The 27,753-nt window shown below is 40.6% G+C and overlaps 1 protein-coding gene across 3 annotated transcripts; it reads right to left on the reverse strand.

Moving 5' to 3' along the window:
- Positions 1–292: 292 nt before the first annotated feature.
- On the reverse strand, positions 293–27,567 carry Skil (SKI like proto-oncogene). 3 transcript variants are annotated; one of them, XM_055625996.1, is made up of 8 exons: positions 27,461–27,567; positions 25,697–25,902; positions 24,154–25,200; positions 11,051–11,148; positions 9,398–9,630; positions 6,007–6,236; positions 5,408–5,632; positions 293–4,471 (listed from the first exon to the last, which is right to left on the reverse strand). In XM_055625996.1, the coding sequence occupies exons 3-8, from the start codon at positions 25,174–25,176 to the stop codon at positions 4,313–4,315; spliced, it is 1,968 nt and encodes a 655-aa protein (XP_055481971.1). In that variant the 5' UTR covers positions 25,177–25,200; positions 25,697–25,902; positions 27,461–27,567; the 3' UTR covers positions 293–4,312. The 3 variants fall into 3 exon arrangements, with proteins under 3 accessions (XP_055481971.1, XP_055481970.1, XP_055481972.1); XM_055625995.1 differs by having other exon boundaries at positions 24,154–25,902; XM_055625997.1 differs by having other exon boundaries at positions 9,536–9,630; positions 24,154–25,902; positions 27,461–27,566.
- Between the last annotated feature and the right edge of the window lie 186 nt (positions 27,568–27,753).

The following is a 27,753-nucleotide window of genomic DNA, read 5'->3' on the forward strand; positions in this document are numbered from 1 at the left end:
AATCTGTGTATAATAAGTAAGGTACAGAAAAAGAAAAATGGGGTGGGCTGGAGGGATAGTTGAGTAGTTAGGTGCTCTGGCAGAGGACCCCAGTTCAGTTCGCAGCACCTACATGGCACCTCACAACCATCTCTTCTGGCCACCCTGGGCACTAGTCATTCACATAGTGAACATACATATATGAAGACACCCACACACATAGAAACAAATAAATCTATTTAATATGAAAGGAAAATGTTACCTTTGGGGGACAAGAGAGACAGCAGTTGATACCAAGATGACTTGAACCAAATTTCATTGGCATTAAAAGTTTTATTGGGAATATCATCCACAATCTATACAAGTTATGTACAAGGCATGAAAATGGAAAACAGCACAAAATACAATTGAGGTATAAGCTAAGAGCACAGTATGTCATGTTTCAATAAATATAATCCAAAATTTGTAAACTAAGTAACCAGATAGATGAGTCTTTTTTTTTTTTTAGTAAAATCATATAAAATATTTATTTCACGTGAGGTAGAGGACAGTTTTGTGTGTCATGTAATGCAACCAACCACAGCAATTTTAATCATAAAACTATACACATTGGCAAAATTATCAATTGAGTTCTGCTCAATCTAGTCAATTTATTTCAGTAGTTGCAGAGGGGCTGCTCACTCACTGCCTTCACAGGTTAGAAACTGAGGGATAATGAAAACTATTGCAGTGCTTTAAGATGACCAGGGTTAGTACGTCCAGCAGAAAAGCTAATGGTGACTACATTCATCACAAGCTGTAACAACTCAAAAGATGTCCTAGACTCAGGAATTATCCTAATGGGGTGTTTTCGTGAGAATTACTTTAAATGTGCTGTGCTTTCTTTATTTTCAAGTGAGGTATCTCTATTGAAGAAAAAAGCTTATAAATTTCTTTGATACTAAACTAACTTTAAACACTACTTTGTTAAACACTACTTTGTTTTCTGGGCTTAATTTTAAAATGTTTTATATTTGATCACTTTCTAATTCCAAAACAGTAGCACTATATAAGACATTTAATTCTATTTCTAAACAAGCTTCAAATTGTATTATGTATTTTAAAAGCCATTTAAGTGGGAAGATTAAAAAAGACTGCCCTTTTAAACAAGATACAATACAAAATACCCATATATGTTTTTCTTCCAATAGAGGAAATGCTTAAGTATTTTACACTAGAAAAAAATTAAGCTCTGTTTAAATATCTCAGTTCCACAAGTGTAATATATAATGCAGCAGTTCATAGCACATATTGCTGATTGCTTCCATGAAACCATTAGCAAGTAGATCCAAGTGCAGGAGCAGATGTACAGCATGAACACCATTTGTCATCAGTTTGTAATGTCCTGCCCCAAAGAGTAAATGCATAGCGGACAAATAAAAACTCATTCTTCCTTACTCCCTCAAAGCATAACATGTTGAGGAGACCTTCCAGAAGCGGGTAAAAGCCCTTCAGACCAGCGTGCAGCTCTTGCTAGGGAAATACCTCGGGCACATTTCTTATTACTTCTGCTTCCTTTTCATTTTGCTTTTCTGCAAACAGAAGCCATAGACACAAAGAAACTGGTTGTTCTGACGTGACTTTGGAAGGATGCAGGGAGCCTGTGAACATTGTGGCACTCATTCTGTTTCACCTACTTCTGTCTGCTTTTCACTATGTACAATGAGTTTATTCATTACTCCTTCCCACCACTGTACAAAAGATTTTACATATAAACAGGTTATATATTAAATATGTTATAAAATCAGCTCAAGAAGCATAAAACATCCTTATCCTCAAAAACACAAGAAATTCAAGCAAAAGAATATACTTCAAAAAGCCCAAGCCAAACCTAATTGCTGGTTGAACCTTGTGGTGTTCAAAGCCTCGGTTGTGATTAGCAGGTGGTTTAAAGCATCCCTGATGGCCGAGGGAGCTTCCACACTGAGTACCTGTATACACACGATGCGAGTTCCTCAGACTTTGGCCACAGAGGGAAACCACGCACAGCAAGCATTGCTCATCGCCCAGCCTGAAAGCGGACACCGTCTTTCCCCCACTCCACAGCCACTCCCAACACAGCTGTTCAGAGTGAACGGTCTCATTTTTTCCTAAACAGAATGTGGAGTCTGAGGAAAAAATCCGCTTGCTTAGTGAATTTAGCACAACATACGAGACTTAACACCAAAACAAACTCTAGGATAGCAACCAGCACACAAAATGAGCATGCATAAAATAAGTTTCATGTGGATATTTTAGCAGAGGTCACTTTTGGAGTACTATAGAATTTCAATTTTGTTTTCAAGCTATATGGTGTAATGTAAATTAAAGTTACTTTTAACAGTAATAGATATATTTACAGTTGATTAAAAATTAATTTTAAGGAAGTTCAGACAGAAAATATGGCACATTCTTTCATCTTCTGGATAGTGAAGACTATACTAAACGATCATGAGGCAAATTTCATCAAGACTTGAAGAATTACATGTACTAAGTAGCACATACGCAGAACAGTTTTGGGTAAGTCAGAAAAGTAAATGATGTAAATCCTTGATTTTGCCTCTCACATACCCAGCTGTGATACAATTAATGGACAACTAAGCTAAGGCTATTTTACAAATGCCTGTGGGGTTTTTTCTCTCCAGATCTAAATAAAATGTCATATGTGGTCCCTGTGCCATTTAAGATCTGTTTTTCCTCAAGGAGGTTATGAAAGCCAACACATTAAATGTAGCGCTAACATAGTAGAGTAAATTCACACCTAGGTCACAATATAGTTAGAAAACAAACTCCCTTTTGGAAAGTGGAAAAGTTGCTTTTAAATATGAGTATCATGAAACAAAATATGACCATAAGAAGGTAAGTGATGACCCAGGGTCCTGTGTCCCACACCACTGGAGTACAGTGACAGTCAACTCTGAGTTACTCCTAAGCACAGGTCTCAAGTCACTGCATTCAGTGCCTCAAGACAGCACTGGAAACATGAAACTGGGATGATGCCAGTGCTGCTTTCAGGAACCTCCATAAGAAACCATGAATAGCCAGGTGTGGTAGGGTTCACACCTGTAATCCTGCCACCTAGAAGGCAGAGGCAAGAGGATCCCTGCAAGCTGGAGGCCAAACACAACAAAAAGAACATACAATGCTCACTAAGAATTTTCCCTAGTAAACATCAAGCCAAGCATCAACTAATGTGAAATTTGCTGGTAAAAATGTCAGACTTTATGTGCAAAAAAACAAAAAAGAAAAGTGCAGAGGCTGCCCTTCCCAAACCATGGAATTCATCTGTCATCTAAAATTCCTGCTGGTTGCAGATACTTCAGCTGTGGATTATTAGTCTATCAGATACTATTCACTGACTGTAAATTCCTGATTTTAAGATTAATCATATGGTCCATTCGTGCAAGATTTAAGATAACATTTAAACATACAAAAGTCCAAAATAACCTTCAAGATATTTAATATTTTATAATTTAAAAGAAAAAAATTATATAAATTTTAGTAAGACCTTTATAATACTACATATAAAAACTGTACAAGAGGATTGTGAGTTACATAAGAACCAATGTACATCAGTGGAATCCATTTTCCTCGTGACCATGAGTATTTTCACACCACTATTAACAGTAAGAGTTCAGAAATCATTTAATTTTCTGAGTCACACATGTATTTAGATAAACCCACTCTAAAAAGAACAAGCTGCAAACTGCTCCCCGTGTGCAGCATCAGGGCACAGCAGAGCGAGCTCCCCCACTCTATGCTGGGGTGGTGGTGCTATCATTTCATCAGTGAACTCTTCTAGGAGGAAACCACAAGAAACTCATTCCACAACCCGAACAACATAGAGACGGGTGCATAAAAAAGAGGAGACTGTGTAATGAGAAGAATGGGATATTCTGCAATGAGAAGGAAGATACAGAGTGAGTAGCTCTGTGTCATAAACATCACCTCTGTATCTAAAATCAAGCCTGAAATACGCATAACAAAATTGACACAGCTATTTTCCACCACATAATACAGCTTTGGAAAGTATGTAACTGTTAGGCTTGTCTTAGAAACACAAGTAGACTGTCTACAGGTTGAAATTACATAGGTTATTATTATCCAGCTGATTGGAAAAAAATAATACAAAGCATATTCTTTCATTCATTTGGGAAATTTTATGTACTACACATCATCTTCACTTTTGCTGCCCTAGAAATGAACAGAATGCCTAGTTATCTTCATGCAGATAAGATGGTAGAATTCAATTTTCAAAGCAAGCAACGAACACAAAGCCTGTCAACCAAATACAGGTGCACCTCTTCTTCGGCTCCTACTCCTTGTTGGTCTTTGATGACTTCCCAATCTGCAATTTCAGCTCCTTTATCATCATCTCTAGCTTCTGTCTTGCCTCCCGCTCCTGTCTGAGTTCATCTTGGAGTTCTTGCCGGTCTGCCTCAGCATGGTCTAGTCTTTGTCTCAGCTCTGCCAACTGTGTGATTGAATACTTTGTTAGTTTTCCACCACTTTGATTTCCTTTCCCATTTAATCATCCTACCATGGTTACAAAACAAACTGCCATTTGCTTTTTACACAATGAACTATTTTCACGCATCTCTCAGAACACCTAGTACTTCTGACAACTGACATGGCAGTGAACTGGAGGAAATGAGTGTACAGTGCACTCTCACTGAGGCTTATGGCTCCACTCTGACTCCACACCTGATATTTAATGTGTTCACCTTCCTGTATTTGTGATAATAGTAACACAGGACTACTTATGTTTGCCTCCAGACTTCCAAATATAGCAGGCAGTAGTTCATGCTTGCTAATTTGGAACAAAAGCTCATCCTACTATATTAAAGTAATGAAAAACTATGTTCTGTCTACTTGTTTATTTATTTATATGGTGCTAGATTTTGAGCACAGGGTCCTATGCATAATAAGCGGTACTTTACCATTTAGCTATTTTCCCCAGCCTGAAAAGATACAAAGTTCTATACATAAAGAGTACTAGAATCTCAATTAAAATAGAAAATAATAAAGGTTAAAAAAAAAATCTTACTGGAGCCAGGTGTGGTGGCACACACCTTTACTCCCAGCACTTGGGAGGCGGGCAGATCTCGGAGTTCAAGCCAAGCCAGGACTAAGCAGTGACACCCTCTCCCACACCCCAGCCATAAAAAATAAAAAGGAGAAGGAGGGAAGGAAGGAGAGAAGGAGGAAGAATGGGAGAGAGGGGAAAGAGGTAAGAAGAGAGATAGGGAGAGGAAGGGATAGAGAGGGGGAAGGGGGAGGAGAGAGAGAAAACACGAATCTTGGTGAATAAAAACTGTTCTTAACAACTTCCCATTCTGAAAGCTCGCCTGACTTACAACTTGACAAAGGTAACTAACGCCATGGAGGCTGGGAGCCTGACGCATCTCACCTGTGCAGCATACTCAGCCTCTCTGTCTTTCTCTATGTTCGAGTCACAGGTGCACTGCTGCTGCATCACCTGCTCCAACTTTCTCTCTAAGTCTCTCTGCTCGACATAAAACGCCTCCATCCTCTGAGCATGCTCACTCTGCAAAGACTCAAGCTCTTTCTGCAGATTCTGCTGCTCTTCAGTGAGCTCCTTCATCGCCTTTGAGCTGCTCAGCATCTCCACTTCCTGTAACAGAAAGTGACAATTCTTTATTTCCATACCCTTAGGAAAAAGTAAGTCACAAGGTATCTAAGCTATGGTATCTATATATCTATATATGGTCTATACAGAAGTGACTGTCATGAGCAACAGCTTCTTAGTATAAAACTGAGCAGCTCTGAGTCCATTTGCATTGTCTCATTCTAACTTTCTTACTATGAAAAGGTGTCTTAACAGTGACTATTTCTAGCCGAGCAGTGATGCTGCACAGCTTTACTCCCAGCACTTGGGAGGCAAAGGCAGGTCGATCTCTGTGAGTTCTAGGATAGCCAGAGCTAAACAGGGAAACCCTGCCTCGGAAAACAAAAGCAAGGCAATGACTATTTGTTAAAACAGTTTACCATCTGAAGCTGTTGCTTCTTTTGCAGAATTGAATTCAGCTTCTCCTGCTTTTTTACGTAGGTTCTCATCACTTCTTCCATAATCTTTCCCTTATCATCTTCACAATTAACATCTGCGACCAGAAGTGGAGAAGCAGCTTCAGCATCGCGCTTGCTTACGTCTCTTACTAAGCTGCAAACAGCAGACTCAGATTTCGTTTTACTCGTAGAACTATTTGAGATGGATGGGTCTTTAGGGAAAAAAAAGTTAAAAAGTCACTGGAACAATTTACAAGTGAAATTTAGAAAACAATTCCATTTATAAATCCAATCAAAAGTAATAAAATACTGAGGGAGGAAAATTAACAGAAGTGCCAGATGTGTAGAATGACACCTGCAAAATAAACTACAACACGAAGATAAATGATGGCATTCCATGCCATGGGCCAAAGACTTAACCTACTCAATGTAATCCACATTAAAACCCCAACTCCTTTTGTAGAAACTCATTAGGTCATTCTAAGGTTCACATTGAAATGTGAGAAAGTCAAAATACCTTTAAAAACCTGGAAAAAGAGTAATAAAGTTAAGAGGACTCAACCCCATCAATGTCAAATATTCTTAGAGAAATCACAGTGTGGGGCTGGTAATGTGTTTGCCACGTCAGTGTGAATCCCCAAAACACTTGTAAACCGGTGTGCCGCCCCACACATTTGTAAACCCAGCCCTCCGAAGGCTGCAGAAAGGCGGATACAGCTGAATCCCAGAAGCTCGAGAGCCAAATGACAGAAAGATTGTGACTCCAGGTGGGAGGAGAACAGCAACACTCAGAGTTATCCTCTAAGCAACATATGCACCCACACAATACACACACAAACACACATCATACCTACATAAACACACAATCAAACTGTGGTACTGACATCCGACTAGACATTTTACTAAGTAAAAAAAGAACTCAGAGTCCAAGTGCTCACTTCAATAGCACATATGCCAAAAGTGGAATGACTCAAAATTAGACATGGCCTCTGAGGAAGGATGACATTCAAACTAGCTGGGCACAGTGGTGCACACCTGTAATCCCAGCGCTCTCAGAGGCAGAGGCAGAGGCAGAGGCAGGCAGATCTCTGTGAGCTCGAGGCCAGCCTGATCTCCAAAGAGCCAAGGCTACCCAGAGAAACCCTGTCTGGAAAAAAAAAAAAAAAAGACAAAGAAAGAAAATATAATGACGCCTACTCCTTTGTATGTTAACTTAAAAGGAAACAATTTTTTTTTTTTTTTAGAATCCAAGCCAGGAGTGGTAGGTGACATACACCTGTAATCCCAACACACAGGAAGCTGATGTAGGTCAAAGCGCAAGGCCAGCCTGAGCTACCAGCAAGGATCGTGTCTCAAAACTTTCATCAACTGCTGTTATTATTATGTTACCAAGGCAATCCAATCAGGAGAGAACAATCTTTTCAGCAAATGAGCAGCAATGATAACGTGCAAACAAACAAGCCAAATAATTGGCATGCCCCACATATATAAATATTAATTCAAAATGACTTAAATAGGAGATCAAAGAATAAACTGAAGTAAGAAAGTAAATTAAACAAACTAAAGTGCATAAAAATTACAACCTCACTAAAAATATAAATGGAATTGTCAGAATGGCAAATCATACATCTAACAAGGACCAAAATACAAAGAGAGAGCTCCTGGAACCCAATAGGAAAGAGGTGATCCAAGTTAAAAACAAGCAAAGGTAATGAATTGGATTCTTTCTTCAAATAAAATATCCAATGTCCAGAAAAGCATAAAAAGATACTCAACTTCCTCAATCATCAGGAAGTTACAGTCCAAATCACTTAAGACACTGTACCATAACCACTGCAATGACTGTATTCAGAACAGACAGTAACAAGTGTTGACAGAGATGTGCAGACACAAACTTTCATCGACTGCTGAGACATTCAGAACAGTGCAGCTACTACGGAAAAGTCTAACAGTCTCTCAAAACACTGGCAGTTATATGAGCCAACATACTCTACTACTAAATATATATTAAACAAGAACTGAAAATCGATGTCCACACTAAAACATAATACAAGTTGGCAGTATTCTTCACAACTACGTAAAAAACACAATGCAAAGCGTCTACCAGCTGAAGAGGGAAAGAACAGAAAAGGCATATCCACAGTAAAACACGAAGTTCTTTTCTTAAAAGAAACTGTTCCTACCAGAAACACAGTTGAGAAAAACATGCCTAGAAGAGGAGCCAGAACACAAAACTCCGTATTGTCCTTCTTTTATCTGAATTGTCTAGAATAGGCACCTCCATAAAGACCAAACATGAGGGAGCTAATGGGAGAACGGGGGTGGCTGCTGGAGGGTGGCAGGGATTCGGAAGGGAGCCACAAACATGCGCTGGGATTGAACAGCTGTGGGACTCTTCACAACACGGTGATTACACTAAAGACAATGAGTAGGGCACTTTTAAGTTATATGGTACGGCAAATGTTCCTCATTTAGTTGTTTAGATTTAGTTTCTGTTAGCTGTGTTTTGCATACACATGTTTGTGTGTCATGTGTTATATATGTATGGAGTCTGCAGTGGTCAGAAGAAAAAATTAGATTCTCTGGAAACAGTTACAGGTAAGGTTGTGAGCCACCATGTGGATGCTAGGAATGAAACCCAGGTCCTCACACAGAGCAGCAAGTGCTCTTAACCGCTGAGCCATCTCTTCAACTTACTTACTTCTTTTTGTAAATCACTAGAATTAATTGAGCAGTTAACCAGAATGCAAATGTTATGATGATGTATGAGTTATTACTATCAGTTCAATTCACAGGAACCTGAGCCATAGCAATAACTCAAACATAGGAAGCTGTCACACTGTATGAAGATAGTAGCAAAGCAGCAGGAGTACTTGACAACTCCGAAAATGCTAAATGACTTCACCTGCATGGCACTGAGCAAAGCTGAGCTGCAATGCACAGTAAAATGGGGCATCTATATGCACCCCTCTCCTGTGGCCCATGGCATTTTTAAAGGCACGGGAAACCTGTAGGATTTCTCTGAGATACAGCCAGCACCTGCACCAATACCACTTGACTGTTTCAACCTTGTTTACTGCTTAAGAGGACCCATTCTCTAAGTTCTGCGTCTAATTTTAAATATACTTAACATCAGGTAAACAGCATCTCAGTTTACATTAAAAACAAAACAAAAAACAGAGATGATGAGGAACCAGTGAGGAATTCTACCAAAAGGAAGAGGAAGGGGAAAGTCAAGTGACAGCATCTGCATGAAGCTAAAAGCTGTAGGTATATGGGGGGAAATCACCTTAAATAGAAAAGGCTTTTAAAATACTGAGTAAATGTGTTTCTTAACTAGCTGATTTTAAAAATACAACTTGCGGATACTTACCTACACAACTGTACAATTCTCTACTTGTTTTTAAATCCATTCTCTCCTGTTCCTCAAGTGAGACGTCTGGGTAAGACACTGTGCTTTGGTCTTTACTAACACCATGAGGCTGTCCTGACTGTTTGGAGATGGACTTACTTGTCTCTGTCTTGGTGGCCTCTTTAGACTGGCAGACAGCGGATGTGAGTGACACATTCGGCGCGACCACTTTATCACACATGTACAAGTAGTAGCTGGAAACAGGTGAAACAAAACACACTTTAAATAGCCTACTCAAGTATAAATTACAATGTGGTACCTTTCTAAAAACTTAATTCTCAGCCACTAGAACAATCGATGTAAAAACACAAAGAATACAGGCTACAGAGAAGATTTCTTAGAAAAAAAGTCAGCGCTTACGGACAGCAAAACTAAGGGATTTTCATTATTTGAGAGTAATTTCAAAACACTGAAAAGACACTGGAAAACAAAAGTGTCTTCCTCTTCCCTCAAAGCCACTGGAGAACTAAAAGCATGGGTCAGCAGGTGTGGTACTTCACACTTACAATCCCAGGACCTAGGATGCTGCCACAGGTTAAAGTTAGCCTGGGCAACAGCGTGACTTCCAGGCCTGCTTCCCTGGACTAGCTAGTGAGACCCTGTCTCAAAACACAAGTAGCTACAGGCATGAAGTTCTGGCGCTTCTCAGCAGCTCTGCTGGCAAGGCGTGCTGCAGGGAGAGAGCAGGGGTGGGCTACTCTGCACCACTGTTTTCTTACCCACAGGTAAGAAGTGTTTGACAGTGAGGTGAGTCAATGATGAGCTCCCAGGGACCTCCTCATATACCTCAGAGAGACAACAGGTTCTGGGAATACTGCCCAGCTACCAGACAATGCATACATCCAATCCCATAGTGCCATCTCTTAAATTTCTTAATAAAGCAGCAATAATAAACTGTACAAAATTAAAACTAAAAGGACAACTGATTTTTCTCAAAGTTCACATAAAATTGCTTAGTAGGCTATTTACAAGCCTTACATAACAAATCTGAGATATTTAACATAGTTTAATATATAATCTAAGCACCCTTCCATGAAAAGATACGCCATTTATCTAACACTGCCCACATTTTAGTCTCCTTTAATGTCTCCATTTCTTTAATTCTTCTCTCATATACTCCGCCCCAACTGCAGTTTCTCCTCTATTCCTTCCAGTCTCCCTTCTCCCACCCCTCCCTTCCCCACTTCTCCTCTTCCCCCAGACACACTCCTCCTCCATTTAAAAAAACAAAACACCAGCAGGCCTCCCAGAGATATCAACTGAACATGGCTAGCCACAAACTGTCACCCAGGCTAGACGAGGTGACCCAGTAGGAGTAGAAGGTTCCCAAGTGCAGGATAAAAAGTCAGACATCCCGCTTTCCTTGCAGGATACCTATGTTACCATTCTTTATCTAGAGTTCTTAATACTTGGTATTCTGCCTAAAAATTGTCTACAACAATTCTCAATCTTCAAAGGTAATTAATTGAAAGGAAAACCTAAAGGTAAGTAATTTACATTTTAATTCCCAGAACTCTGCCTAGAAGATAGTTGTTAGTAAATGAACAAACCAACCAACCAAGGAAAAAAAACAAGCAAACCATTGGACAAGCAAACAAATGACAGCGCACTTACCTGGGATGGAAGAATGAATGCGGCTGAGAAACATGGTCACCTTCCTGTTTGATAACAGGATACCAGGAAGGCAGTTCCATTCCTGACGGCGGGTCTGTCTGTAGGAGTATGTGGAAAGGAACGTTACTGAGGGGAAAGAAGACTTTCTTAGTATGGTCCACAGGGCAGAACCCAAGGAGTAAACCCAGGGCCTTCCCTTTGTTATGCAGAAACTTGGACCACTGGGCTCCACAGCCAGCCCCTGATGGCAAATCTATGTCTACTTGACAGGGCTGCAGAAGCATCACATTTTTAAGGCCCATCTTCTACTAAGCGCCTTCCCTCAGTGCTATGTCTCATTCCTTCAAACTTAGAGACTGCCACCATCTGGTCTCAAATTTCAAAATACACAATCAAATGACACGGCTTATCAGAAAAAATTGCATACTTTCGGAATCAATTTTAACAGAAGAACCCTAAAAATACATAGCATTGAGAAGCTGACTCTTACTCTTGCTATACAATCACCCTGCCCCTAGCCGGCAGCCAAAGCCAGACAGCACTTGCTAGAACTTCAACAGACACCATTCTATAGCAGCCAATTAAATCGGAAACTACTGTGCTTGCTGAGAAGACTCAGTAAACCGTATTCCTCATATTAAAAGCGTTTTTTAAAGCACCTATAAATAAAGCAACAGGAGAATAATAACTGGTGACTTGATAAGTATTACTGGCTGAGAATTTTACACACTGATTAATTCTAATAAATGCTCCCCTCCATTAAGCAGTGATCATTACCTCTGCTTATATTTTAAAAATGATGTAAAAAGAATGAATTATCTATGATTCTTACATCTTCCTTATTTTGGCTTGCTTTATATTTGTCCTTCTCACATATTTCCATCACTGTCACTATCCTGATCTTATGAAAAAATAGGGAGCAAGGGTCCCTGATAGAAAAATGAAAGAAGAGCTGAAAGGTGCTGATTAAGACAGACAGCAGAGAAAGGATGTTGACAGATCCAAGAGAGTGAGTTAAAGGAAGGATCACCTAAAAAGATAGCGGGATATTCTTCTCAACTCTTGCCTCTGAGGCTCCAATCCCATCTGCAATTAGGATGTCCAGGGAGAATGACAACCTCATCATGAAAATACAGTTCTGTGGGTGTAGCTCAGTGTAGAGTACTTGCCTAGCATATGCAGAGCCCTGAGTTCAATTTCCAGTACCACACATTAAAGAGCTCCTCACGCACAAGGGATGCTCACCAAACACTAAGAATGGGGAAACTGGTTTACACGTTCCAGTATTTCAGGTCAGGAAAGAACATAAAGAAAAGGATGACATGCAGTCCTTATTAAAACCAAAATCAATTCCCAATGGCCTGGGAGACATGTTGCTAATGGAGACAACAATGTAAATGAAGAAGCCTTAGATAGAACAGACAAGCAGCCCAGTGCCTAAAACAAAACAAACAAAAAAGAAAGCCCAAAACAGAGGAAAAAAACTCCTAGAATAAATAAACATTACACAACTTTACAATCCAAAAATGACTTTAACGCCAATAAAAAATTTTAAAAAGAAAAAGAAAGAATCAAAAAGCAAGGCTGGGTGGGATGGCTCAGTACGTTAAAGCCACTTGCCACTAAGCTTGATGTCCTGAGTTCAGTCTCTGGAGCCACACAACGGAAGAAGAGAACTGAGCCTGTACGTTATCATCTGACCTCCACACATATGTTGTGACACATGCTCTCCCCCAAACAAAAAAAAAAAAAAAAAAAAAAGTTTATTGTTAAAATTTAGAAAAGTTAAAAAAAATGGTTATTTGTATTGCTGGGAGACATGTATGTTTTTTAAGAATTATGGAGTGAGGAATTTGAAATACAAATAAAACTTCAAAATGATAGAAAAAAAATCTTTTTATAAATTAATCTTCATTTTTATTTTACAGGTGTCTACATGTTTTACCTACATGTATATCTGTGAATCACGTGCATACAGTGCCTGTGGAAGCCAGAAGAAGGCATAAGACCCCCTGGTGCTGGAGTTACAGATGGGTGTAAGCCTTTTGGGTGGTGGGAGTCAAACCCAGGTCCTCTAGAAGAGCAACCAGCTAACTGCTGAGCCACCACAAAAAATAAAAACAAAAAAAACCTAAACAGTTTAAGAGTTAGTTAGCAAAAGGAAGAAGAAGAAAAGAAGAGGAGGAGAAGAGGAGAAGAGGAGGAAAAGAAGAGAAGAGGAGGAGGTGAAGAAGAGGAGGAGAGAAGAAGAGGAGAAGAGAAGAAAAGAAGAGGAGGAGAAGAAAATAGGAGAAGAAGAGAAGAAAAGAAGAAAGAAGAAGAAGAAAAGAAGCAGAAGCAGCCAGGTGGTGGTGCATGACTTTAGTACCAGTACTTGGAAGGCAAAAGCCAGCCCAGTCTACCGTCTACAGAGATGTTCCAGGACAGCCAGGGCTGTTATATAGAGAAACCCTGTCTCAAAAAAAAAAAAAAAGTTATCCATTGAAGACTTCTATGTAAGTAAACTTTTTTCCAAAAACGTCACAAAGCTGATAAAATATTCGTGAGATTGAATAAGCACCACGATTCTGATGTATTACTCACAATCTGGGCAAGCTCAACCACTTACAAGTAAACCAATCAGTTGTTTACAGTCTGGCAGCCCACAGAAGATTAGAGAGAACTGACTTGGGCAAGTCATTTACTACATTTCAATTCTGTATGACTAACACAGTACTTCGAGTTACTATGGTAACTTAAGTTTTAAATCCATCATCAAATTATATTCTGTATACTACTTAGATCTAAACTTACTTGAAACAAATTCATTATAAATGTTTACATTTTTAGAAATCTGAAGGGTGGCTCAGTGGTTAGGAGTACTGGCTGCTCTTGAAGAGGACCCAGGTTCAATTCCCAGAACCCATATGGAAGCTCACAACAGTCTAACTCCAGTTCTAAGGGATCCAACACTCTCTTCTGATCTCCAAGGGTACAAAACACGTATGTAGTATATACACATATATACAAGCCAGCAAAGCACTCATACACAGAAAAGAAACCTTAAAAATTAAAAAGACACAAATGACACACACAAAAAAAATCTTACTTTAAAATTGTGATATTCAAAAGAGTGGCTTAATAAGCAGAATACGGGGCTGGACAGATGGCTCAGGTTAAGAACACTGGCTGTTCTTCTAAAAGTCCTGAGTTCAAGTCCCAGCAGCCACATAGCGGCTCATAACCATCTATAATGAAATATGGTGCCCTCTTCTAGCCTACATGCACACATGCAGGCAGATTATATAAATAATAAATAAATCTTTAAAAATACTTTGCACTCCAATTCCAACTGATTAGAGGGCATGTTGATAAGCATCAGTAAATTATTTTAACAATCCAAGAAAAATCTAAGATTACCCTGAATTAAGTGAAATAGTGAAATTTTTTGTTAAACTCACTTAAAACAACTCTTGAATTGGTCTTATATCTTAAACAATTCTGGATATATTACCCTACAAATCATTTTCAGACTTTTTAAATTTAAACTTACTAAAATGAGCCACACATTAAAAAGGTTTTCCTACTATGGATATTAGAATCTGAAATCTTCAGAATAGCTTGCAAGAATTATTCAAAACTTTGACTTGGAATATAACGTTAGTTACTAAATTCATTTCAAAACACTACTTTGACTGTTATTCACAATTCAAACCCAGCACATTTTTTTTTTTCCTGAAACAGTGTCTTAAGTGTCTCATTATATAGTCCAGGCTGGCCTTGAATGCCAGAGATCTACTTACCTTTCACCCCCAAGTACTAGGATTAAAGGCTGCAGCCACCACACCTGGTTATACCTCTATTTCAGCAATTTCTCTAACTTTTAAACATCATCTTAATTAACTGCATTTGTTTATTTTTTAAGCATTCATACTTCTCAATTTCTATTTTTTATTTCCTATTTTCCCATCAGTCAACTAACAGGGTCACAGACCACAGATTCTGAGCAAACCTTATGTTCTAGTTTGTTGTCTGTTGCTATGATAAATACCATGACCAAAAGCAACCGGGGGAAAGAGTTTATTTGGCTCACACTTCCAGGTAGCACTCCATCACCATGGGAAGTCAGGTAAGGAACTTGAGGCAGGAACCAAGAGGCCACCCATGGAGTAAGACTGTTTAGTGTATTTCTCCAGTGTCTGCTCAACTAGCATATACAGACCAACATGCCTATGGCTGATTCCACCTATAATGGGGTAAGTCCTTCTACATCAACTAGCCATAAAAAAAATGCCCTACAGATAAGTAACACACAGGCCAATTCAATCTGGGCAACAACCCAACTGAGGTTCCCTCAGATAACTGTGGACTGTGTCAAGCAGACAACCGAAGCAAACTAGAATGCCCCCTTTAACAATTACCTACTACTGTCTCTAGCCAGTGTCAAAATTCCCTATTCAGTCCTAGTAAGGGGCTATCTAGCCTCTGAACAGTAACTTGAAGTCAAGAACATGTTCATTGTGTCTTTTCGGTACCTAGCACCACGCCTACCATGCAGCATTTGTTGAGTGATTTTGAATGATGTGGTTCCTAAGTAATCCACGGGACAGCACTATATAAGGTCACTGTGGTGGTAAAGAGTGGAAATGGTTCCACGACAGAGCATTTGCCTAGCATATGTGAGGCTGTGGATTCAATCATCAGTCCCAGCAAAGGGAGAGGAGGAAAAGGACAAAGAAGGGAGGGAGAGTAGTACAAGGTTACCGGCTACCATGAAACTCAAGACACTGTCACATTAGGCATCTTTCTCGTCTGTGAAGCACAAGGGAAACTGAATTGTTTGGCTACATTTCCTCAGATGCACAAATTAAATAACACAAATCCTAAGTACAATGCCAACAGTGATGAAGTACTGCAAGTTCATTTGGCCTAAAACGCTGTAGTAAGCCATAAACACACTTCTAACAAATTATCCTAAGTACATCTTCAAAACAATTAAGCACATATTACAAAATGAAACATTCACAGACATGCCAGATTTTCTCTATGCCTGCATTTGTGTCAACATACAAACTGGGTTTTTAGAAAAAGAATATAATTAAATGGTACAGCAGTAATGCTCCTGATCAGAAATACAAATAAATATCAAAATGGGAGCATCTTCTGCCTTTTATCTTACCACTCAATGTGGGACAATTTACTCCTTTGTGTACTCAAACATTAAAACAATACGCATTCCGTCACTTGGCAAGTGGAGGACATCATTTAAGGCAGAGTCTTACTCTTTTAAATGTTCCTACTGCTCAATTGCCCCACCATCTACCTCAAAACAAATAGATGGCACCCTTTCACACACATAAGCAAAGTTTCAGATACATTACTTCAAAGACTTTTTCTACTTAACACCAAAATAACATCTATGAACACCAAATTTAAAGGGTCCCAAAGTGTACAGTAAGTTCATTTTTTTAATAAATAAAGCTTAGGAAAAAAAATGTCAGTTTCCTAAATTTCTACATCTTAACACTGTGTACTTCATACACACTGCCTAGCATAATCGGATATCCTAGCAAGTAACTATTGGGTTTGGTGATCCATGCTTATCAGTTTCACAGTGGCATAGTTTAGGGAACTTGACATCACTTTTTAAGAAGATTTCTGGTACTACTTTAAATACAAAAGCATGTCCACCTGCTCAAAGCTACTTGTATTCAAACACTCCAAACCACACTGAAGCCCTTATGAGCTCTGACTTACATTCAAGAATAAACTTGGCTTTTAAGTGGTATGCTTGTTTTGAATTATTATTTCAGATCAATATTATGTTCTTTATTTTGTAGTTACAATGTTTTTTTAATTTGTAGTTAAATGTTTTAAAACGCTTGCAGGACTGCCAAATTCCCAATAAAAATAAAAATGAAGACATTTTAAAAGGTTTTTTTTTTTAATGTTTTCTATATTTAGGGTGAGTGTGAGAGTATGGTTCACATAAGTGAGTGAGTGTGTGTGTGTGTGTGTGTGTGTGTGTGTGTGTGTGTGTGTGTGTGTTTTCAAAAAGACAATTTTCCTGAGAGAGTTCTCCTCTTCCACCATGTGTTAAGTAACCTGGGGACTGAATTTAGGTTTGATAGCAAATGTCCTTACCCACTGTCATCTCATTGACACCCCCCCCCCAAACAAAAGAACCTTTTAAAACCAGAAATTTTACAAACAGGGGGTAGAAAGATGGCTTAGTGGGTAAGAGAACGGGCTTCTCTTGTAGAGGAACCAGGCTCGATTCCCAAACCCACAGGGTAACCCACAACTATCTGAAACTCCAGGTTCCGTGGCCCTCATGGCCTCTGCTGTTCTCTCTGCAGGCACCAGGCACACAAGTGATAAACAGACATTCATTCAAACAAAACCCGCACAATAAAACAAAGGTTACAAGTTCTAGAAATAATAATCATTTTAAAATTATTGTGTTTAAAGACAGTACAGCACACCAGTTGGTAAGTTTAACAATCCTAATGGAATGCTTACGGAAGAACTGAAATATAACACACATTATTATGTAATAGGTTCAACACAAATCAGCAGCAGCCTTACCAAGGACACTACTAGATAACTTGGTCGTTACTGCTTAAGAAATACCTCTTTCAGTCTTCAGTGATACTCTGGGCTCTGGGTCTTTCTGCCATACATAACACTAAGACATTCGAGTGGTCAATAAATGATTGCAAAAGTATACCAAGTACTTCTCACCCAGTAGCTGCCAGCAACATTCACTAAAAGAAACCCAATCCCTCAGATGGTATCCCATTTCCTTGGAGTGCCCAGTATGTCCTGAATGAGTGTGTCAACAACTGAAATGAAATAGTGTTACAAGGAGCAAAAAGCTACTTAGGAGCTTTTCAGGCTTAGGGTTATGCCGCACTTACTGAGAGTTAATTAACCTAATGCAAAACTGAGACAAAACTATGATCTAAGCACCTGTACTAACATATCAAGGGCTGATCCCATGGATCACTGAGAGTGACATCAGTGCCTGCTGCTCACACTGGAGGACCGAACTCTCCACATAGTTCAGAAGGCCTAGGTGGAAAGCAAAGGCTACTCTTCTTATAGTAAATACCTAGCCATTGTCTTAAACTTCTCATGAACGTCAAGTAGTATAGCTCTCCCTGTGCAACTTGAAGAACTGATAAACCCTTGTCAAGAAAGTAACAACAAAATTAACACATTTTATATTGTAATTGCTGTATGAACTTTACATAATAAACTACACACATCAACGTGCAGCTTCCCTCAGGTGCTTGGGATCAAAGCCCGGAGCCTAGTGTCCGCCAGTCAAGCAGCCAACCATTGAGCTACATCCTCAGACAATTGACATATAACACTGACCCAAAACAGCCTGGAGAGGAAATAAAAAGGTTTATGTGACTTTCACTTCCCAGTCACAGCCCCTCACTAAAGAAGTTAGGAGAGCAACACAAGCAGGAACTGAAGCAGACACCATGGAAGAAAGCTGACTGCTGGTTTGCTTAGCTTGCTTGCGCCTACAAATCAGGAACATCTGCCCAGGGGCCCTCCCACATCAATTAGCAATAAAGAAAATGTCCCAGAGACTAGCCACAGGACAATCTAATTGAGGTAATCCCCCAATTCAGACTCCTTTAGATAACCCTGCCAGCTGAAGCCAACTAGAAAAAGCAGCAACCTCAATGCCATACCCGTATTTTCACTGAAATATCTGTCAAAATGTTTAATGTGTATAAATCTAACACTTTCTGCATGTATAGATATGTACCAGAGGGGCAAAGGGTAATGGGTCCCCTAGAACTAGCTGTAAATCACCATCTGCAGGGAACCAAACCTGGGTCCTCTGCAAGAGCAGTAAATGCTCTTAACCACTGAGCCAGCTCTCCAACCCAGAATATACGTAGTTTAAGATTTCAGAGGTGCTACCTTTTTCTCATGCTCCAACTTTTAACTTTACTGACTCTATCTGGAATGGTTTTCTTTAGACAGGATATAATTGTGCTATTTTTGGCCAATCTAGAAATCTGGCCATTAACTGAGGGTGTTTAGACCACTTATGTTTGCTGTTATTAGTATCATGTTCCATCTACTCTCTTATTAGTACTCTATTTGTCCCCTTGTTCTTTTCAAGTTAAAAATAAATGTAAAGCTTTATTTTTCTATCTTACTGGAAACAAATGCATTTAAAAAATATGGCCTGATTCGGGCCTTCAAATAATGTTCATTATCAATACAAAAAAAAAGAAAATTGGTCTTACTGTGTATATTATCCTCAATTTTCTACTTTATTCTACTTTGTGTTGGCTTTTATTTAAATGCTAATGACCCACTAAAATGATTTCATGTTCCTTCTGACCTTTCTCATCCTGGTTATGAAGAGAGTTAAAAATGCCAAGACACTCAGCGTGTGTACTCTGCACTGTTCTTGGGGGAACTAGCAAAGCCATCTCCCCAAGCATTTTCTGTAGGACTTGCTTCTCTTATGGAGCCCACATGAGGAAAGAGTACACATATGAAAAGTTGTAGTTTGAAAGGAACTCCAAATAAAAAGAATCAATATCTAACAATTCCATTTTGGATTAAAAGATTAATATGTCCTGTATTTATTAAAATACATTATTCCTAAAGCAATCTAAAAACTTACAATAAAATCAAGGTACTTCTACTATTAAAAAAATAGACTCTAAATACTCAATCACTATCCACTCCCCACCAAGACCCATCATCAAAGAAAACGGTGTACCAAACAAACTTTGACCCAATCCAAGCAGGTTTGTGCTGGGCTCCACTGTGGTTTCCTCACGGTGATGACAACCAGGGTGGGAATTGGAAAACACCTCACATATCCAATTCACTATCATTTGAGCTCAGTCTAACAGTATAAACAATTTTAAAATGTTTGTTTCTTATGACAAAGTTCTTCCATATGTAAGTGGGGAGGAATTCCCATGTACAGAGTAATATTTCAGTGATCATTAATTAACATCTGACATTTCTATACAAAAGACTTAACTTCCAAAATGCTCTCATATTCACTCTCTCATTTGATAAGTATACTAAGTTATATTTATAAACTACATATATTTTAAAAAGTTAAGCCATTATTTATAAAAATAAAAAAAAATAATTTAAATTAAAAAAAAAAAAACTGCTGAGGCAGAGGCAAGTAAATCTCTGAGGCCAGCCTGGTCTACAAAATGAGTTCCAGGACAGCCAGGGCTACATTGAGAAATCCTGCCTCGAAGGAAAAAAAGCATTGGGCAAAGGAGAGAACAAGGGCAAGGCTTTGGATTTGACCTCGGAACTACAAAAGATTTTAATAAATATCAAATATTTAAAAAGTAGTTGCTTCATCATTAGGATTAAAAGCAATGTTAAACATACAGCCCCTTGCCAGAGAGAAGAAATGTGTGTACCACTGTTCCAGTGACCACTGCAAAAACAAAAAGGCAAAACTGAAGGGAGTGAAACAGTTAATTTGGGAGGGGGCAGACACACATATGTGAACTGAAGCTCAAACCAGGACTAACCCAAACTAAGCTAAGTTCTCTACCAACCAGGACAAAATATTCCTAAGTTGTTTATCTTAAGGATATCTGTATCACAGTCACCTAAAAAACAATATTCCCATAGCTGTTTACCATAAAACTATTATTACTGTACTGAGTAGACAGTCTGAATGTTAGAAATCCACCCAATTTTTTTTAAAGAATTTTATGTTCATAAGTGTTCATCTGAATATATTTATGTGCCTGTTGCCTTCAGAGGCCAGAAGAGGGCTTTGGGTCCCCTGGAACTGGAGATGCAGGTGGTTGTGGACTGCCACATGGGTGCTGAGGATTGAACTCAGGTCCTCTGAACCAGCAGCCAGTGGTTTTACGTGCTGCGCCACCTCTCTAGCCTGGCATTCACCATTCTTAAGTTAATGAATTAGAAATTATCAGTCCTGTGTTACAGTGAATGGCCTACAATTCTGTTATCAGCTAACTATAAACGACCTTTTCCAATATGCTTGAAAATGATCTTAAGCATCACCCTTCACGCTTATCTACCAATGATGTACTTCTACAGGCACAAGTTCAGTTGGTCTGATTCTTATCTGGCTCAATACCCTACCAGTAAGGTGAAAAATTAGGAAAACAATATATTTGCATATTATTTAAGCATTCTAAAACACAACAACCATTTTTCTAAATAAAAAGCATAGCAAAAAGAAAAGGGGAAAAAAAGGAAGAAACCTATCAAAGGGCCTAGCAACCCTAGCATACCTAAAATTATGGGGGTTGTGTTGTTTTGGTTTGTTAGTTTTTTGAGATAAGGTCTCATATAGCCCAGGTTGCCCTCAATCTCTGTATGTAGCCAAGGATGACCCTCCCACACTTCCACTTCTCAAACACAGGATGGCAGATACACAACACCACCCATGGCTTACCAGTGTGAGGGATCAAATCCTGGGCTTTGTGCATGCTAGGGAAGCTCTACTAACTGAGCCACATTCCCAAACCCATCATGAATACTTCTGATGACCTACGGAAGGGTCCAAAATATTTCAGTTTCTACAAACAAATTCAGTTTTCCACTAAGAACATTTTACCTTACCACACTTATTCCTAGAATCTAAATATATCAAACTATGCTAATTAAATATATTAGCTATGCAAATAAATAGCTTGTTGGTCATTACTAATATAACTTCTGTTCTTTAAAACAAGCTGTTACAGGGGCTGATGAGACTGCTCAGCTGTTAAGAGCACTGGCTGCTCTTCAAGAGGACCCGAGTTCAATTCCTTAGCACCCACATGGCAGCTCACAACTGTCTGTAACTGCAGTTCCAGAGGATCCAATATCCTCACACAGGCACACATGCAGGCAAAGTATCAATGCATATGAAATATGACTAAATCATTAATAAATAAAAATAAGCTGCTACATTTCCAGTAATTGCCTATATCTTCAGGTTTCTTCTTATTTTAATCCAAAACCAGTATTTTGACTACATAAAGCATATCAAATTACACTGGCCACACTAAATATACTCCTTCATTTAGAAGGTTAAAATATCCAGAACAGTCTTTGAATTATACAAAAGTCTGATCTGATTTTTTAAAATCAGTTTCTCCGTCAATTTGGTTTGTCTGACAACCAACAGCTAAAATTTCCTTACTCTCTGAATGCCCCCAAAACACCTTTTGCAACCTAAGACTGCTTTCCCTTGCACTTCAGCTTTGTGCAATCAGCAAAGAATTTAAGAGTCACTGTGCTAACCTATGTGCTAATACTACTCCTCAAATGCAGCTTCTGCCGCTTCAGGAAAAATTTCTAGCCTCTAAGTCAGAAAACCTACCTTCAAGTCATTCTACCAGTTACCCACCAGGCACACCTGATGGGAGGAAATAGTCTAAATCATTTCCCTCATGGACCATGAAAAACTACCTCTTCATGTTTAGAGGAAGTAATTTTAAAATGTGCAGGAGCAGCATTTTAAAACATAAAATTCACATAAAATTGGAAACAACATGGCACAAAACCTCTAGCAATCTCTGAGGAAAGCAAAATAAAAAACTAAAGGAGGGAGGCTCTCATACATACCCAAAATCAAATAAAAAAAATGTATCTGTACTATTGTATCCCAAGTGAAGGACAGTTTCAATTCCTTTTCAGTAAATGGTTTCAGCCAAGCACAGAACAGGTGGTTCTAAGAATGCTTGTCAACAGAAAAGACCAAAACAAGAGTCTCTAGCAAATAATAATGCCACCTAAGGGTAGGGGCCCTAATCAGCTGGGGCAGCCTTCATTTTCAAATATAGACCATGTCTGAGCAGGAAGTCCAGAACCACAAATAGAGGTAGAGGCAAGTTTCCCACTTTGAAAGTCACGGCATCTAGCCAAGCCTGCTTTAAAACCAGTTAATGCTGCACCTGAAGAATAAGCCTTATCTAGTAGCCACCGGCGAGGAATTTCAGTGATACTTTTGGGAAAGCAGCAAGCTACCCTAAGGAAAAGTCTAGTTCTCTCCATGTTGAGCTTCAGCCACAAATCACAGCCTTAGAAGACACTGAAGTTCCTTCAATGGTAAGCACAGAACACCCAATATTAAACCGTAAGTTAAACCTACCTAACCCTCCTGTGAACAACGCTTCATAAACCTTCTCCCAGGAAACAGAAAATGGTATTTCAAAGGGGTAAATAATTAATAACGGAAAACTTAAAAGTTGTCAAAATGTGGCCAATCTTCTGTTATAAAAGTTAATTAAGTAAAATTATACATGAAGAACAGCTCCAGGGTAACACTCAATACATCTTAAACTGTGCTAGGTTTATTACATGTTAATTTTAAACCAAGTAGAAAAAGATATAAAATAACCACATCAAGGTTTAATACTTCAAACTTTTGTCTTTCATCCAGCCATTCAAAATCTTAATTAGAATAAAGACATTATCTTAGCCTACCAGATAATGCTGTGGGAAGAGTAATGTTTAAGATCTCTTTGCTGATAGCTTGTTATAGAAATATTTCATTAATCTGAAATATCCTTTATTCTGCTTCCGTATCAGTTTTTCAAAAGCATTCCTTTCTTTTTGTATTAAAAACAAAATCTTGGTTACTAGTACCAAATTACTCAGAAAAAAAATGTCTTAAGTTGATCTGAATACTGATCTATCTGCAATCTTCAAGCACAAAAACATCAAAGACATTGGTATAACTTCAAAAAGCAGTTCTGAGCCTACCATCAGACCAGTTTTAGCTGGTCACTCTATCCTTTGCAAATGGAGATAACACAACACAAAGTGTAAACCACCTTTAATCCTAGGAACACGATTCAGTCAAGAAACAGGATGTGTAAGAGATTGGCCAAAAGAAGCCACAATGCCTCCAATTTTAGAAAAGTCATTCGAGACTCAGAGGCTCATTCTTACCTGTAAAATGGGAATGATCCCACTTCTCTCAGATGAAAAAATATTCAGGACAAAGCATTAAGACCAAAACCAGGCAAACATGACACTGGTTTTGTTGCTACATGAATATGCTGAAGCACTGGCTTCATAAAACAAAGCTACCGACACATAGTAGGATACCATTATCACTACTCAAAGAAACTTGCCTTTGACTGGGCTCGCTTTCCATTTCTTATGCTGAATTTCTCCTTCATTTCTTCTAAAATTATCTTCAGTTTCTTTTCTTCGGGTGTCCCCAGGTATTTCTGGCTCACGTGGAGGTAACAGTGCCACTTGGCTGACTCAAAGCCCCAGTGGCAAGTCCTCTTGTCGGGTGATCTGTGAGAATGCATGACGAATGTCTGGGGCGCAAACATCCCACAGCACTCCAGACACTGGATACAGGGAGCATCGGGCCGAGCATAAAACTCAGGGGCACAGAGACCCTGACATTGGCCCAAGCATTCATGTTCCACTTCAAAGGCACTGCCACTTTCCTTTAACGGGGCCAAAGAGCTCTTAGCAGGAAGCACGCTACCATTTTGAGGAAAAGTCCGTGGCCGCAGTAAAGCATTACAGAGTCTTTGTGCATCAGTCAACGTAATCAGGCCACAGGACGGGGCATTGAACGGAAGTATCCCTAGGACCTTTAAGATATGAAGCTGGTCTGAAGTACACCTTGAACAATAGATGTAGAGCTCATCACACACTGTGTTGATTTGCTGGAGTGAAAATTCTCGGAGAACAGAATTTAAGACTTGGGGCAAACAGAGCCTCTTTTCTCCTCCAACTTGAAAACAAGAAATGGACTCCCCTTCCAAAACAGTCTGAGTGAGCTCTGTGGAGCTATCAGAGGGAATGAGAAGAGGACCAGGAAGGACCTGGGGAGATGGAAGTGGCAGGAACACAGTTGGTGACATGCTCTCTTGGGAGTAACGAGCGGAGAATGCGGCTGGTCCACCCAAAGAGCTCTGACTACTTAAATGGAATTGTGCCAGCGTGTGTTTCAGGCTGGGGTTTAAAGTTTCGGGTAGGGAAGTACAGTTCCGCTCAGCATGCTCGCCATCCGCCTCCACTGATGCATCTCCGTAGTCATCCAAATGCTCCTTCTTCACCTTGGCTAGCGTTTTTCCATTGGCATGAATTTCTGTCATCAGTTTTTTCACAGGAGGACTGCCATCATCCTCCATCCCGTTCAGTTTTTTATTCGAACCCTGAACCAAGGAGAAATTGGCCTGTAGGTTTTCCATGGCTACACTGGTGTTTTAAATAATTAAGTCTGCAACTGGCATGCTGTACTCAGTTGCTAATTTGAAGAGAAAGGGGTAATGTATACAAATACTTATGACTCACTTAGAAATTTTTAGTTTCCAAGGATGAATTTTCTGAATAGATTCGTACAACTTTGTTTTGGGTTAGTTATACCTTAGGATATAATCGAAAACACTACAAAACTTCCCAGTTTGCTTCTAATGATAAAGAATATAATCATAAGCACACTTCTGAGGAAAATCTTGTCTTCTTGAGTACTTTGTGTATTTGCATTAAAATGAAGCTCATTTCTCAATTCAAGATGTCCAAGGTTTGGTGTAATGGTTGAGTTTGGTGGTTTGGTTTTGTCTTGTTTTTTAAGCAAAGTATGTGGAAAGTTTATGCTACTGCTGTATCCTAAAACTACACCCAAACATGAGTTACAATGATGCAACCAACCAAAAAGGAGGCAGGTATCTTCACTGAAAACGGTCAGTTGCTCTGTGCTGACAAACTGAAGTCTTGTCTAAATCTCCATACCAGTAAGAAGAGCCTGACTTCACCTGAACGTCTTTAATTAAAAACACACACACACACATATATACTAAATGAGAAAGCTGCCCAGTTATCTTCAAGAATTACAGTTCATTCTTCTTTTAATTGATCTGGAAGAAGAGAAAGGGGTGGGGAGAGTTACATTTGAATTTGCTCCAGAGGCCAAAGGGTCAGTTTAAAACCAGTTTCTTAATCTTAAACTCAGTTCACTTTACCAAAGGTAACACTTGGGTGATTTCTTTCAAGCTAACACAAATTATCTTAACAAAAAAAAAAAAAAAAAAAAAAATTCACTTTAACAGGAAGCAGTCAGAAGGTAACAGGAGCATTAAATAATATTCCCCAAATAGAGGGGGAGAGTACACAAATTTAGAATAGTACCCTAAACTCAGTACTAGAGGCTTTCTCAACTATGCCATTTTAAAAGAACTCTTTTTTTCATCTCAAAAAAAAAAAAAAAGAGATAAAAAAAAGAGCTAACACATTAATATACCTACCATATGTAACTAAGTTAGTCTCAAGTGGACTAATTCATCTAGTCAATATATACTATCTTCCTGAAATGAAGGGAGGAAAAAAAACTTTCCCTTTAAAAGGTTAGCGAATTTGCTTAATGAAAGCCAAAAGCTGTAAGACTCCAAGCCTGGAAATCTCCATCCTTGAGCAAGACTAATCCGGGACAAAAAAGCACAAGGCAGACAGACCTCACAAAGAATGCAAATGGAGGCAGAGTGGGGGGAAAAAAGAGTAGTCCTCCACTTCCCTCCCGAGAGAAAACCAAATGAAAGCCGACAACGAAAAACCTTTGCTTCTGAACTCCCAGCGATTCACGTTAACGCAAACCCAAAGGATTACGGACGAAAGCCACCTCAGCCACTGCACCGTGACTTTCGCCACTCCAGGGACACCTCGGGCGAGGCGAGCCAAGGGAAAGGGCAGGAGGCACGACCTAGAGCGGGGGCGCCCCACGGCCCTGCGCCCACGCAGGGACACCCACCCACCAGCCCGCGGGAGGCAGGGCAGGGAGCAGGGGACTCCGGACCTCTGGAGAGGTGAGGGGGCAGAGGGAAGGAGGAGTCGTCCTCCCCACCCCCATCCCTGGGATCACCCCAAGTGCCCTCCCCTGCCGTCCCACCGCGGGGGCCGCCGGTGGAAAGCCCCCGGGCGCCCGGTCCGCGGGAAGTTCTCCGGGGCTACCTCGGCGCCCCCGGGGCTGCGCCTCCCCCCCGCCTGCCGCCCCGAGCCGCGGCACCCGAGAGGGGCGCGGGCAGGTTGGGCGCCAAGCCCGGAAGCCCGCGTCGCCCGACGCTCGGAGCCGGGGCCAGCCCGGGGCATCCCCGCCGAGCACAGACGGCCGGGGGATGGCGGCGATGACCGGCGCCCAGGTCTCCCAGGTCCCGGCTGCTCGGGTCAAGGGCAGCGCCATCCCCCTCCCAGCCGACCCGTCCCGGGGTCCGCGAGGCCTGTCCCTCCCCCGTGGGACCCCCGCCACTCGCCCTGTGCCCGCGACCCCGCCCGGGGACCCCACTCATCCCGGACGCCCCGCTCGGGCCCTCGGCGCCCGCGGAGCTCCACGGGGTCCGTGGCCTCCCCGTCACCCCCCGCCGCCGCCTCAGCGCCCCTGGGGGCCGCCCGCCCCTCGCGTCCCCTCGCGACCTGCGGCCGCACCTGTGCCCGCCGTCGCCGCCGCCGCCGCTCGCCCGCCGCCTTCGCTGTGCCGGCGCCGCTCCGAACCCCACACACATCGCTACACACGGCCTCTGACGTCACCCGGCCCGCGGCCCGCCCACGTCACTGCGGAGACACGGCTTCCCGCAGACGCCGCCGCCGTCTCCGGCCGCCCGGGGGACAGCGAGGGCGGCGGGCGGGGGAGGGGAGGGGAGGGAACGCAGCCAGCGGCGCCGCGCGGCCCCGCGCCGGCCGGCCCCTCGGGCGCGCGCGCCGTCTGGCCTATTGTGGCT

Source organism: Psammomys obesus, unplaced genomic scaffold (genome assembly GCF_907164565.1).
Source record: "Psammomys obesus unplaced genomic scaffold, mPsaObe1.curated_primary_1811, whole genome shotgun sequence".
NCBI lineage: Eukaryota > Metazoa > Chordata > Mammalia > Rodentia > Muridae > Psammomys > Psammomys obesus.